General features: G+C 41.6%; 1 protein-coding gene across 3 annotated transcripts in view; it reads left to right on the top strand.

The window, feature by feature from the left end:
• The window catches only part of cd2ap (CD2-associated protein), a 200,761-nt gene that overhangs the window by 96,952 nt on the left and 87,993 nt on the right, over positions 1-15,816 (top strand). For all 3 annotated transcript variants that reach the window (XM_073057253.1, XM_073057251.1, XM_073057252.1), the window contains one exon: positions 7,665-7,809. In XM_073057253.1, the coding sequence (XP_072913354.1) occupies positions 7,665-7,809 (145 nt within the window). The remainder of the gene's footprint in view (positions 1-7,664; positions 7,810-15,816) is intronic.

Here is a 15,816-nt window from a genome sequence, read left to right as displayed (position 1 = left end):
TGAGGAATCTTGGGGTCCGAGTCCATTGGACACTCAAAGTTGCTGTGTAGCTTGACTGTGTGGTTAAGAAGGCACATGGTGTGTTGACCTTTGTATTGGTACCTATGTGCTGGACCCAGGACAGATCTTCTGAAATGATAACACCAAAGAATTTGAAGTTGCTGATCTTCTCCACCTCTGATCCTCTGATGAAGACTGTATTATAGCCCTCCAGTTTTCCTGTCCTGAAATCAATAATCAGCTGCTTAGTCTTACTGACATTGAGTGAGAGGTTGTTGTTATGGCACCACAGCTGTGTTCATCCTCACAGACATAAGTATAAAGTGAGTAGAGCAGGGAGCTAAGCCTTCTGGCACACCCATGCTGATGGAGGTTGTGGAGGAGATGTTGCCAATTCAAACTGACTAGGGTCTACAAGTGAGGAAATCAAGGATCGATTGCACAATGAGGTATTGAGGCCAAGGTCTTGAAACTGATTGATTAGTTTTGAGGGGTTGATGTATTGAATGCTGAGCTGTAGTGGATAAAGAGCATCCTGATGCATGAATATTTGTCGTCCAGTTGTTCCAGGGTTGAATGAAGAGCCAGTGAGATGGCATCTGCTGCGGTCCTGTTGCTCTTGATAGGCAAATTGTAGTGAATTCAAGTCGCTTCTCAGGCAGGAGTTGATATGTTTCATCACCAACCTCTCAAAACACTGCATCACAGTGTTGTACAGTAAGTACTACTGGAGGATAGTCAGAGGCTGGTTGCCATCTTCTTCTTAGGTACCTGTATAATAGGAGCCTGCTTGAAGCAGGTGGGTACCTTAGACTGCCAAAAGGAGAGGTTAAAGATACCAGTGAACACTCCAGCCAGTTGCCAGCACAGCTCTTTAGTACTCAGCCAGATATTCCATCTAGGCTGAATGCATGTCATGGGTTAACTCTCCCAAAGGATGTTCTCAGGTTGTCCTTAGAGACCGAAATCACAGGGTCATTGGGGGCTGTGTAATTCCTGGAGGTTCTTCCATGGTTTGATGGTCAAAGCAAATGTAGAAGGCATTGTGATCACCTGGAAATAAAGGCATCTTTTCACCCATGTTGCTTGGTTTCTCTTTTTAAAAGAGGCAATAGCTTTCAAAGCCTGCCACAGTTGTTCAGCATCCTTCATTGGGTCAAGTTTGGTTCAGAATTGCCACTCCGCACATGAGATGGCTTTCCAAAGATTGTACCTGGACTTTTGTATCTTGATTGCCAGACCTGAGTGCCACTGATCTGGCCCTGAGCAGATTCTGGCTCTCATGGTTCATCCAGGACTTCTGGTTGAGGATTCAGAAGACTCTGAATTATTTTGTGGGGACACACTATCTGCGACTGTTTTCATAAAGTCTGTGACAGTTATGCTGTATTCACTCAGATTCTCTGTGTCCTTCAACACGGCCTAGTCCACTGACTTGAATTAATCCCGAAGCTGCTCTTCTGCCTCCAGTAACCACTTTTGTTGTCTTTATCTCTGGAGCCTTGCTCTTCAGCCCCTGCCTGTATGCAGATAGGAAAAGGATAGCCAAGTGATTAGATTACCCAAAATGTAGTCTCAGCGTGGAATTCCAAATTGTTATAGCAGCGGTTGAGTGTGTTGGGACCCCTAGTGCTGTAGGTAATACGCTGATGATAATTTGGCAAAGATTTCTTCAAACAAGACTGATTGAAGTCCCTGACTGTGATTAATACCAAGCAAGAAACATCTTCCTTAATGTTGGAATGGACTGTTTCTTGTCTGGTGATGGCAGCATTCAATATCTTGAGTGCCTGATAAATGTCAACTTTTGGCAGAGGAAAATTCTTTTGGTAAGTAGCATACTTTCCAAGGGATTTGTCAAAATATTTCACAAGGATGTTGGCAAAACTATTTTTTTAAAATTTTTTTTGGCATACTTATACTAGATAACCCCGAGCTCAGGGTTTGGCTTTGATTCAAGAGAGATTTTTATTCCGAGAAGACCAGTCAAATGAGTTCTGATACCCTCTGGATTTATTCCCTGTAGTCTTGATACTGTTTCTCTGTTATGGTCTCCAGCAACTTCCCTTTCTGATTGTCATTACTTTCCCATTTACAGAACCTTTTTACAGTTTTGGGAATTTGAGTGAAAGCCCAGGCCATCACGTGAAGAGAAGCAAACTCTGTATAGACAGCACCCAAGGTCTGAAATAGACCTTGGAATTTGGCTGACTGCTACACCACTGTGTTGCCAATCAATACTATTCATCTCCAGAGAACTTCTTTTATGACTGCTATGCTTCCAACCTGTCAAAAGTCGAGGTGTTGGATTAGGTGTTTCTAAAAAGACAACAAAACACTTTGAAATTAAATCATAAGGAATATTAAATAAAGTAGTCAGAAATTCTACAGGCTCATGATGAAGAAAAGCTGGGACAAGAGGTCAAACTACTCAGGAATAAAATCTTTGAAATAGTAGAAATACTAATTCATTGTTTATCTGGAAGAAGGGTAGTTTTAGAGAGCAAATTGCAAATTATATGGTGTATTTTGACTAAAGGTAAAGTATCAGATGTACAATGCTAACTTGTGGTCTGATGTAACAGCTATAGATTTTAAAAGATTCAAAGAAATGGAATAAAGGGCATAAATATGCATGTCAGGCAAAGTCTGGTATTGGATGACCAGTGAATAGCTAATGTTCCATACATTCTTAACAAGACAGGCAGAGTATATCAAATGAACTACGGAACCCTCAGCTTCACGTTACTGCAAATTTTTCTTCCTGCAAATAAGATTCAAAATATTGATTTCAAAAGATAAAATGGGATAACCCGATTATACTGGTTTCCTTGGAGATGACCAAGAGCAGACAGAATCCACGGCTGCCAAAATGTCTTGAAATGTTGCCAAAATGGTCTAATTTTAGAATCAAGAACAGAAGTTTCTAATTTTGTGATGGAACCAAATTAGTGTGTGAGAATTGGACTGGGGATGATTTTCAAAAACTTCATAATTGAAAGGTGTAACCATATTGAAAGAAATACATAAACTTTAAAGGGTTTTGGGTAGAGACCCTGCACAAGGACATTTTTAGTTTTAACCTGAACCATTGGAAAATCCCTGCCTTCCTCAGCTGCTGTTTGACTCCGAGTTCTTCCAGCAGATGATTTACCACTCCAAATTCCAAACATCTGGAGCAGGTGTTCCCAACCTGGGTTCACCATCCCCTCGGTAATGATAGGGGTCCATGGCATAAAGGTTGGGGAAACTCTGATCTAAAGTCTCCTGTGTCTTCAAGGGATTCATGTAAATGGGTATTTGATGGTCCATTCAAGTTTGGTGGGTTGGAAGGCTGTTCCTGTATCTAAATAGACAGAGTACCAAAGAATCTGGAGATGCTGATCACTGAAAACAACACTGATGAGTCAACCCATGAAATCAAGTCAAGTATGTAAGACCTTAGTTAGACCCCACTTGGAGTACTGTGTTAAGTTCTGGTCATCTCATTACAGGAAGGATGTGGATACTATAGAGAGAGTGCAGAGGAGATTTGTAATGATGTTGCTTGGATTGGAGAGCGTGCATTATGAGAGTAGGTTGAGTGAAGTTAGCCTTTTCTCCTTGGAGCAACTGAAGATGAGAGGTGACCTGAATAGAGGTGTATAAGATGATGAGAAGCATTGATTGTGTGGATAGTCAGAGGCTTTTTCCCGGGGCTGAAATGGCTAACACCAGGGGCATAGTTTTAAAGTGCTTGGAAGTGGGTACGAGGGGGATGTCAGAGGCAAATTTTTCACGTAGAGAGTGGTGGGTGTGTAGAATGCACCGCCAGTGAAGGTGGTAGAGGTGGATTCAATATGGTCTTTTAAGAGCCTCTTAGTGAGTTACTTGGAGCTTAGAAAAATAGGGCTATGCGGAAAGGAAATACAAAGCAGGTTCTAGAGTAGGTTACATGGTTGGCATAACATTGTGGGCCGAAGGGCCTGTAATGTGCTGTAGATTTCTATGATTCTAAGTACTGAGTTTATTTCTAAAGTAGTACCACTTGAGATTTTTTTAATTCATGGTTAGAACATGCTGAGTCTATTGGTTATCGTCTGAAGATGGCCATAGAAGAATAATGTTGGTTACCATATGACCATAATCCAGATGCACAAAATAGGGTTACATAATAGATTTGTGAGACTATCATCAGAATTATGAGGGCATGCTGCCTTGTAAAGAAAGGAATGAGGGGTTGCCTAATGGAGGTCTTGAAAATGATTAAGGAGACAAAATGTGTAGTTTGTGTGTAGAGCACATTTCACTGCATAATGTTCACCAGAAAAAAATCAGAATTTGAAGAAACTTCTTGACTGTGAAAGTTTGCTAGTGTGGGAAATGATTGGGGGGAGTGAGAAAGGAGAGGCATGATAATATTTTGAGTGGGAAGAATGCTGGGTGTTATTTTTGATGGACAAGGCAACTGGAGTAGACATAATTTTGGGCATGTTCTGTTTTGAGTAAATGGCTGTGTGGTCTCATGGATGTCATTCCAACAAGCTAAATTGACATTAAACCAAAGATGATGATATATGTTATGACTCCTGTAGAACAAGCATTAACATGAAGAGGCTGTACAACAGATTATTAGTGACAAAAAGGGCAGTGAGCATGAGAAGTTGAGGAAAGGATTTACAGCCTTTAGGGTTGAGTTGTAGAGGACAAGTAATATGCTGAAGACACTGGGGAGATGCAGAAGAATTGGAAGAATGTTGTGCTTTGTGGTTGTTGGGCTAAAAGAGATGTAACTAGTAGACTGGATAGGGGAGAGCCAGTAGATGTGGTATATTTGGATTTTCAAAAGGCTTTTGACAAGGTCCCACACAGGAGATTAGTGTGCAAACTTAAAGCACACAGTATTGGGGGTATGGTATTGATGTGGATAGAGAATTGGTTGGCAGACAGGAAGCAAAGAGTGGGAGTAAACGGGACCTTTTCAGAATGGCAGGCAGTGACTAGTGGGGTACCGCAAGCCTCAGTGCTGGGACCCCAGTTGTTTACAATATATATTAATGATTTAGACGAGGGAATTAAATGCAGCATCTCCAAGTTTGCGGATGACACGAAGCTGGGTGGCGGTGTTAGATGTGAGGAGGATGCTAAGAGGATGCAGGGTGAGTTGGTTAGGTTAGGTGAGTGGGCAAATTCATGGCAGATGCAATTTAATGTGGATAAATGTGAGGTTACCCACTTTGGTTGCAAGAACAGGAAAACAGATTATTATCTTAATGGTGGCTGATTTGGAAAAGGGGAGGTACAATGAGACCTGGGTGTCATTGTACACCAGTCATTGAAAGTGGGCATGCAGGTACAGTAGGCGGTGAAAAAGGCAAATGGTATGTTGGCATTCATAGCAAAAGAATTCGAGTACAGAAGCAGGGAGGTTCTACTGCAGTTGTACAAGGCCTTGGTGACACCGCACCAAGAGTATTGTGTGCAGTTTGGTCCCCTAATCTGAGGAAAGACATTCTTGCCATAGAGGGAGTACAAAGAAGGTTCACCAGATTGATTCCTGGGATGGCAGGACTTTCGTATGAAGAAAGACTGGATCGACTAGGCTTATACTCGCTGGAATTTAGAAGATTGAGGGGGGATCTTATTGAAACACATAAAATTCTAAAGGGATTGGACAGGCTAGATGCAGGAAGATTGTTTCTGATGTTGGGGAAGTCCAGAACGAGGGGTCACAGTTTAAGGATAAAGGGGAAGCCTTTTAGGACCGAGATGATGAAAAACTTCTTCACACAGAGAGTGGTGAATCTGTGGAATTCTGTGCCACAGGGAACAGTTGAGGCCAGTTCATTGGCTATAATTAAGAGGAAGTTAGATATGGCCCTTGTGGCTAAAGGGATCGGGGGTATGGAGAGAAAACAGGTACAGGGTTCTGAGTTGGATGATCAGCCATGATCATACTGAATGGCGGTGCAGGCTCGAAGGGCCGAAGGGCCTACTCCTGCACCTATTTTCTATGTTTCTATGTAACAGATAAAGGCGAGTTAATGAACAGACTTGAACAGTGGTATTTTTATGCTGAACAGAGTTAATAAGGGAGTACCGTAGATGTCGGATTATAAGCCGCTACTTTTTTCCCACATTTTGAACAGCTTTGAACACTGCGGCCTTTACTACGGTGTGGCTAATGCATGATTTTTTTTCATGCCGCCAAAAACATTTTGCCTCGTAACAGTAGACCAATAAAATTGATGAGTAGTTCACAGAGGTCCAATGAAATTGTACGATAAATCAAGCGCACTTTCACAATTAAATTATTGTAAATCAGTCATTTGTACTCACCCTCATCAACATGGAAAACACTCGAAGAAAAGCATTGTGCTGCCTTTATGGCAGTTATTTAGTTTCTAATATTTTCGCTTAGTAATTCATTTTCTAGTTAAAGTTAGAAGTGTTTTAACTATATTTGTTTTCTGTACTACATCACGGGATGCTATGACGTCACACCCGGTTTCGCCGCGTCTTGTGGGAAAAATACCGGTTTGCGATAAACGGGAAGGAGGGGGGCGAGCGCATTACGCGAGCGGCATTAGATCTGAGCGAACGCTGCTTTTAAGTTAAAGGCGATCAATAACTTTTCCTGGTAGGCTGCAGTATATATATTTTTTACCAGTCGTTAGGAGATATTGGAATGTTGTTCAGTAAAAAAGTATACGCAACGTATATTTAAAAGTAGCCGCGTTACAGGCACGGTTCGAAAAAAAGCATTTGCAATATGTATTTGTTTATGTTACCATATGGATTTAATTAAAAGTTAAAAAATCCTCACGTGTAATATCTTTCCGTGTAAATATCTCATATTACAATGTGGGACACCTGCGGCCGAAAATCCGGTGCGGCCTAAAATCCGGTGCAGCTTGTACAAGTACAAAATTGATTTTCTTTCTAAAATTAGAGCCAGCGGCTTTTAATCAGGTGCGCTCTGTAGTGCGAAATCTACGGTATGTCTTATGCAGAAAGATATTTTTTGTATTTGCTGACCTTGGGAGTAGTGGAGGTGCAAATCCAACAGGGAAGAATAGGATTAATGGATTCTTGTGAACATAAAAATGAGTCAGAGGATTTCCACAACGAATATATAAAAACATAAGAAATAGCACGTCACCAGTCTCTTTCAGTCTGTTCCACCAGTCAGTAATATCACTGTTGATCCGATTTTGGCCATTGTTCCATCTTCCCGCTTGTTCCTCTAATCGCTGACTCCACTGTTACTCGAAGCTTTGCCTGATTCACTGAACTCTTTGTCAATGGTAGACGTTCTGTAGCTAGTCATTACGTATAATACTCAATTTTATTTAATAAACTGAAGTTCTGTGCATATCCTTTAAAAGGAAAGTACCCAGTATAACATTTTTAATTTGAATTTGTTTCTTATTACTAGAAACTGGGAAATGATCTTCCGATTCTTTGCGTGTGCAGGTGAAAATTCTTTCGCTGTGGGTTATTAACTTTTTTGCACGTCAACATTCTGAACCCTATATATTTTACTGAAGAATCTTGTAGAGAAGCTAAGGATAATTTAAATAAATTCATTGCAGTTCAATGGTATTGTCAACTTTCTTGTGTTTGAAAGAGTTTGCTTGCATTACGTTGTTACACCATGTTCATCTCTGCCGTTTTTATTCCAGGAAGTAAAAAGAGATACGGATGCTAAAGAAGAAAATCAAGTGAGCAAACGAGAAAAACCAGGAAGCGTTGCAAATCTGGTGCAGCGTATGAGTACAATCGGGCTTCCAGTCTGCTTTCCATCTCAACCCAGGTCTCTCAGAAGAAGTACGTATAGAATTTATCAAACTGGTTGTGCTTTTAAACGTTAATCGTTTTCTGCTGGTGTTCAGGTTTGTTTATTTATCTCACTAACATTGAAACCTGTAGTGAGGTGTGTTTTCATTAATAACTAACACAACTGGTGAAGCAAAAAGGGGGCATAGCAGTTATAAGCAGGTAGGAACAAATAAGGTGCTTATGGAGTACAAGAAATGCAAGAGGGTTAAGAAAGACATGAGGGTTAAGAAAAGGTATGAGGTTGCCTTAACAGACAAGGGAAAAAATTGGTCCTCTGGAACATCAGAAGGGTAATCCATGTGTGGAGCAAAAAGAGATGGAGAACTTAAACAAATTATTTGCATCACACTGTCTATAGAGGTGAGATAGAGCAGTGACAACTTCATGGGCCCTGTACAGATTACAGAGGAGGTGGTGTTGGCTATCTTGTAGCAAACTAGGGTGAATAAATCCCCAGGGTCTGACGAGGTGTTCCCTCGGACTCTGCAGGAGGCAAGTGCAGAAGTTACCAGGGCCCAGGCAGAGAGGCACAGGTGAGATACCAAAGGGTTGTATAGCTAATGTTCCACTATTTTAGAAGGGCACTAAAAATAAACCAGGAAGTTATAGTGGCAAGTTTATTGGAAGATGCTCTAAGGGACTGGATATACGAGTGTCTGGATGGACATGGACCGATTAAGGATAGTCAGCATAGCTTCCTGTGTGGTAGGCTAAGTCTAACCAATAGAGTTTTTGGAGGAAATGACCAGGAATGTGGATGAAGGCAAGGCAGTGGATGTTGTCTACATGGTCTTTAGTAAGACATTTGACAAGGCCCCACATGGGAGGCTGGTCAAGAAGGTTCTGTCATTCAGCATTCAAGATGATGTAGTAAATTGGATTAGACGGTGGCCTTGTGGGAGAAGCCAGTGTGGTATCAGAGGGTTGCCTCTCTGACTGGAAGCCTGTGACTAGTGGAGTGCCACAAGAATCGTGCTGGGTCCATTGTTGTTTGAAATCTGTATCAGTGGTCTGGGTGATAATGTGGTTAACTGGATCAGCAAATTTGCGGATGAAACCAAGATTGGGGGTGCAGTGGACAGTGAGGAAGACTATTGTGGCTTGCAGAGGGATCTGCATCAGCTGGGAAAATGGGCTGAAAAATGGCAGATGGAATTTAATCCAGACAAGTGCAATGTGTTGTATTTTAGCAGGACCAACCAGTGTACGTCTAGCATGGTGAACGGTAGGGTACTGAGGAGTACATTAAGTACAAAGGAATCTGGGAATACAGGACCATAATTCATTGAAAGTGGCGTAGCAGGTAGATACAGTCGTAAAGGAAGCTTTTGGCACATTGGCCTTCATAAATCAAAGTACTGAGTAAGGGAGATGGGATGTTAGGTTGAAGTTGTATAAGACATTGGTGAGGCCTAATTTGGAGTATTATGTGTAGTATTGGTCACCTATCTGCAGGAAAGATGTAAACAAAGTTGAAAGAGTGCACAGAAAATTTACCAGGATGTTGCTGGCTCTCAACCACTTGAGTTATAAGAAAAGATTGAATAGGTTAGGAGTGTGTTCTTTTAGAAGATTGAGAGGAGATTTGATGGAGGTGTACAAAATTATGAGGGGTAGAGCTGGGGTAAATGCAAGCAAGTGTTTTCTACTGATGTTGGGTTGGACTACAACTGGATGTTTACGTTAAGGGAGAAAGGTGAAAAGTTTAAGGGGAACATGAGGGTGAAATTTCATTCAGAAGAGTGTGGAATTAATTGCAAGCGTGTGAGCTTGATTTCAACATTTAAAATGGGTACAGTGTACATATTTAAAAACATTTCACAGCCTCGCCCTTGTAAGTTTTCACTTTTATAGCTTTACAACCCTGAAATCACCTTGGATTTAATTTGATTTTTTTTTTAACACTGATCAACAGAAAGGCTCTTTCATGACAGAGTGAAAACAAATTTCTACGAACTGGTCTAAATTTATTTCAGTTATTAAATACAAAATAATCGATTGCATAATTACTCAGTCTCTCGTCAGTATTTAGGAGATGCACTTTTGGCTGCACTTACAGCCTTGAGTCTGCGTGGTTAGCACTTAGCCACTCCAGGACATTAACTTTGGTGTTTTTAAGCCATTAGAACATAACATAAGGAGCAGGAGTAGGCCATCTGGCCTGTTGAGCCTGCTCCGCCATTCAATAACATTGTGACTGATCTGATTATGGACTCATCTCCACCTACCTACCTTTTCCCCATAACCCTTAATTCCCCTACTATGCAAAAATCTATTCAACCTTGTCTTAAATATATTTATTGAGGTAACCACTGTTTCATTGGGAAGAGAATTCTAGATTTGCCACTCTGGAAAAGCTGTTCCTCCTCATCTCTGTCCTAAATTGAGTCCCCCAAACCTTGAGGCCATGTCCCCTAGTTCTAGCCTAATCTACCAGTGGAAACAATTTTCCTCCCTCTATCTTATCTATCCCTTTCATAACTTTATGTTTTCTTTAAGATCTCCACTCATTTTTCTGAATTATATCGAGTACGGTCCAGGCGACTCAATCTCTCTTCATAGTCTAATACCCCCCCGTCTCTGGAATCAACCTGGTGAACCTCCTCTGCACCGCCTCCAAAGCCAGTATATCCTTCCTCAAGTCAGGAGACCAGACTGCTCACATTTCTCCATGCATTCATTCATGTGTAGCTTTGGCTTCGTGCTTGGGGTTATCGTCTTGCTGGAAAACAGATCTTCTCCCAAGTCGCAGTTCTCTTGCAGACTGCATCAGGTTTTCCTCCAGGATTTCCCTGTATTTTGCTGCATTCATTCTACCTTTGACCTTCACAAGCATTCCAGGGCCACTGCAGTGAAGCATCCCCACTGCATGATGCAGCCGCCACCATGCTTCACGGTAGAGTTGGTGTGTTTTTGATGATGAATGGTGTTTGGCTTATGTCAAATATAGTGTTTAGTCTTGTTGGCCAAAAAGCTCAACTTTGGTTTCATCAGACCATAGAAGCTTCTTCCAGCTGACTTCAGAGTCTCCCATGTGCCCTCTGGCAAACTCTACCTGAGATATCATTTGAGTTTTTTTTTCCAACAGTGGCTTTCTTTTTGCCACTCTCCTGTAAAGCTGTGACCGGTGAAGCACCCAGGCAAAAGTTTTTGTATACGTAGCCTCTCCCATCTCAGCCACTGAAGCTTGTAACTCCTCCAGAATTGTCATGGGTCTCTTGGTGGTCTCCCTCACTAGTCCCTTTCTAGCACGGTCACTCAGTTTTTGAGGATGGCCTGCTCTAGGCAGATTTATAGCTGTGCCATACTTTTTCCATTTATCGATGACTGGCTTAACTGTACTCCAAGGGATATTCAATGACTTGGAAATGTTCTTGTATCCATCTCCTGACTTGTGCTTTACAATAACCCTTTAATGCAGTTGCTTGGAGTGTTCTTTTGTCTTCATGGTGTAGTTTTTTGCCAGTATACTGACCCACCAGCAGTTGGTCCTTCCAGATACAGGTATATTTTTACTACAATCAATTGAAACACCATAACTGCACACAAGTGATCTCAATTTAACTAATTATGTGACTGAGAAACCAATTGGCTGCACCAGTGATGACTTAGTGTATCATATTAAAGGTGAATACTAATGCAATCAATTATTTTGTGCTTTATATTTGTGATTAATTTAGATCACTTTGTGGAGATCTGTTTTCACTTTGACATTAGCAGCTGTTTTGTCTCCAGACACCAGTCCCTGGCCCAGACTTGTAGATCTCAAATGGTGAAGTGAGTAAATCTTGTGCCAAGATGAGGTAGAGGTGCAACACCTTATATTGCATCTAGGAGGCCTCCGGCCTATTGGCATGAATATCGATTTCATCTTCTGGTTTAAAAACAATCCTTCCCCCTCCCCTCCTCTTCTATTCTCTACCCCTGGCCTCTTTCCTCTGCTCACCTGCCTGTCACTTCCCCCCGAGTCCCCTCTGGCCTCACTTATTTCCTAGCTATTCTTCCTCACCCCCCACCTTTTTATTCTGGCTTCATCCCCCTTCCTTTCCAGTCCCGAAGAAGGGCCTCTGCCTGAAACATTAACTCTGTTCACTTCCAGAGATGCTGAGTTCCTCCAGCATTTTAAGTGTGTTGCTTTAAAGTAAATCTAAAGGTTAGCTTTCTAACTTTTGATGGTTTAATATGCATCTATTTAGTTAACATCCTGGAAATAGTTCTGCACCTTTAATAGTGTTATCAACATTCTAGTTTCAACCTGTTATCAGATAGCAGTATAAATTGCTCGCCTTTGGTATTAGTAGTACCATGGAATTGTATGCTGATGTCTACTTGATTTCCATTCCAAACTGATGGGATTTTGTTAACTGAATGCATTGCAAGCCATCATGTGCTTGGACCAAACCACGAGCAGACCCTCAAGCTGAAATAAATTGGCATTTGGGAAGTCAGTGCCCCTTGTTTTTGTCAAAAGCATCTCCATGGCTCTGCAATATAGAAATTTCCAAAAATTCACAGCTCTGAGAGGCAATTCCTTCTCAACTCTTGTGGGGGAGGGTTGGGTGGAGAGTATTAAAATATTTTACTCATTTACAAACAATTAATACCATTGAAATTAAGTCAATAAAAATATTATACGTAGCTTGATCCTTGCAGCTGTAACTTGCCCTTGAAATTAATGGATGCCAATCACTGGGGGATTTCTCAAGAGTAATTGCTGAGAAATCCCACACTTTTATACTTCATTATAAATAGTCAAGAGTCATATAAAAGAGATGGGAACAGTAGAAGGTTGTCCTGTTCCGATTCTACCAATCAAGACGATCACAGAACATAAGATGTATATAGTGAAACAGTATTCTGTTAGCGCACAGAACACTGTACGGCACAGTATAGGTCATTTGCCCACGGTGTTTGCTAACCTTTTAACCCTATGCCAAGGTCAATCTAACCCCCTCTTCTCACATAGCCCTTCATTTTTATATCCAGAATCGGGTTTAATATTACTGGCAAGTATTGTGAGATTTGTTGTTTTGCAGCATCAGTACATTGGAATGCACATTAAAAAAAAAGTATAAATTACAATTTTGTGTGTGTGTATATAATATGTATATAGTGTGTGTACGCGTATATGTATATAGTGTTGGCGCGTGGCCTAGTGTTGTATATGTGTATATAGTGTTGGCGCAAGGCATCAGACTAGTAACCTGAAGGTCACTGGTTCGAGCCTCAGCTGAAGCAGCGTGTTTGTGTGTCCTTCAGCAAGGCACTTAACAGCACATTGCTCTGCGACGCCACCGGTGCCAAGCTGCATGGGTCCTAGTGCCCTTCCCTTGGACAACATCGGTGGCGTGGAGAGGGGAAGGCCTGCAGCTTGGGCAACTGCCGGTCTCCCATACAACCCTGCCCAGGCCTGCACCCTGGAAACTCCAGGCACAGATCCATGGTCTCTCGAGACCGACGGATGCCACCACCAGTGTGTGTACGTATGTGTGTGTATATATATATTGTGTATGTGCACGCATGTGCGTATATTCTAAATTCCAGTGAATACAAGCCCAAAGCTGCCAAACGCTACTCATATGTTAACCCCTTCATTTCCGGAATAATCCTTGTGAACCTCCTCTGAACTGTCTCCAATCTGACAACACATCCTTTCTGAGACAAGGGGCCCAAATCCGTTGGCGATAGTCCAAGTGTGGCCTGACTAGCGTCTCGTAAAGCCTCAGCATTATCTCCTTGCTTTTATATTCTATTCCCCTTGAAATAAACATCAACATTGCATTTGCCCTCTTTACCACAGACTCAAACTGTAAACTAACCTCTGGGAGTCTTGCCCGAGGACTTCTAAGTCCCTCTGCACCTCAGATATTTGTATTTTTTTCCCGATTAGGTATTAGTCCGTACTGTTGTTCATTTTACCAAAATGAGTGGTTATACATTTCCCAACACTTTATTCCATCTGCCACTTTTCTTGCCTACTTTTCCAGTTTGTCTAAGTCCCACTGCAATTGCCTTGGTTCCTCAGCATTACCTACCCGCCAACCATCTTCATATCACCCGTAAACTTTGCCACCAGCCCATCAGTTCCACGATACAAACCATTGACAAACAACGTGAAAAGTCGCAGTCCCAATACTGAACCCTAAGGAAACACCATTAGCCACTGGCAGCCAACCAGAAAGGACCCCTTTATTCCCACTCACTGCCTCCTGCCGGTCAGCCATCTCCTGCCTGATGGTAACATAGAGACATAGAAAACCTACAGCACAATACAGGCCCTGCAGCCCACAAAGCTGTGCCAAACATGTCCTTAGAACTTACCTTAGGCTTACCCATAGCCCTCTGTGTTTCTAAGCTCCATGTAGCCATCCAGGGGTCTCTTAAAAGACCCTATCATTTCCGCCTCCACCACTGCACCTTAAATCTATGCCCTCCTGTGGTAGGGGGTCAGTTTGTTGGTTAGATGGGAGGGGTCGGCCCTGTTCCTGATAAATATCTCTGATCAGTAAAAGAGAGACCCTGATGATCCTCTCACCACTTCCTTGAGTGGTGAGTTTATTCAAACGTAATGTTCTAAGTAAGCTTGATAAGGTTGATGTTAAGGTAATTTCACTAGCGGGAGAGCTATGATAAGGGGACATAACTACTGGTCATTTAAAACTGGAGTGCATTGAAATCTTCTGCTGCAGGTAAATCTCTGAAATTCTCTGCCCTAAATGATTATGTAGGCCAGATCATTAGGTATATTCAAGGCGGCAGCAAAGGTGTGAAAGATAGATTAATTGAAGGTTGAGGGGAACTATTTTCTTGTGTTATTCTATACATTGGCTAGTGCTTCAGAGTTAAGCCCGACATGAGAATTAATTGCTGAGATCAAAAAAATCTGAAGGTGGTTTAACCCAGAAGTTCATTATTCCTTTTGGGTCTGGAGTATATGTGGCTTTATGATCTTAACTGGAATAAGTCTGTTTTTGTGCTGATCAGGTGAAGCTGGTACTGGCTTAGACCTTCCACAGATTGTGAATGGGGTTTGGTCAGGTACCCAGGGAATGGGAACAATTAGATTTAATTCTGTGCCCCAATTAATGCACTTTTCCGCAATTTTAGTTCTCTGCGAACAGTGGATATTCCTCCTAAGGCATTTCTTTAGGAACAAGGATGATTTTCTTTTACTTGTTCCAAGGTAGTTGTTGAGGCCCAAGTGACTCTAACCTGTTGTTCCGCGGATGAGATGAGGTGTAAGTCTGGATGAGTGGGTTTAGGTAGTGGTCCACTCCTGCTGTTTACAGTGGCTTCTTTGTGCTCCAGATGAATGGACTTAAGGTCCTTGGTGCCATCCTGAACGTTTCTTCTTCATTTGTCATTGGCCTGGGATTATAACGGTCCCAGAATACTCTGAGGTATAGTTACTTTCGTAAGGTAAGAAATTGGAGTAGCAATTGCTGCGTCTTAAAACTTTTTTGATTTTGCCTGAGTGAGTGACGTAAGTTAGCAGATTTTCCTGTTTCACATTGAGTAGTTCAGTAGAATCTTTGCACATCTAACTAAAAAGGCGGAAGGTCTCTGGCAATTTGCACAGTGCACCTTTGGGTTAATATTAAAGTTGTGCTGTGAGTATATAAAATAATTAGATTGAAGAAACTTTTATTTAGGCTGTTAATTTCTTTTAAGAATTTGGAGACTAAGAACATTCAGAAGATTTTTTTTAAGAATCTATATTTCTTTGGAGTTGATAGGATTCAGGTAGAGGGGTGGTGGGCAGGGTTCATGTAGAAATTAAGGAGCCTATTTACTAATCTTGATGCTCCTGATGATGGTTATACAAGTCAGAGCCTGTGGAAAAACTGGACTGGACTACCACATGTTACAACTGCTCTGTCCTTTGTACCATTAGAAATATTATGTATCTATAATATCTCTGTTTCACTTCTAATCTTTGTCAATTTAATCTTTTCTGTTGTGCTGTGATTAGACTTCCAATCAATTGGTCCGGAG

The sequence above is a fragment of the Hemitrygon akajei genome, chromosome 9 (assembly GCF_048418815.1).
Source record: "Hemitrygon akajei chromosome 9, sHemAka1.3, whole genome shotgun sequence".
Lineage (NCBI taxonomy): Eukaryota > Metazoa > Chordata > Chondrichthyes > Myliobatiformes > Dasyatidae > Hemitrygon > Hemitrygon akajei.
The sequence above is the reverse complement of the archived record's forward strand: the minus strand, read 5'-3'. Positions and strand labels throughout refer to the sequence as shown.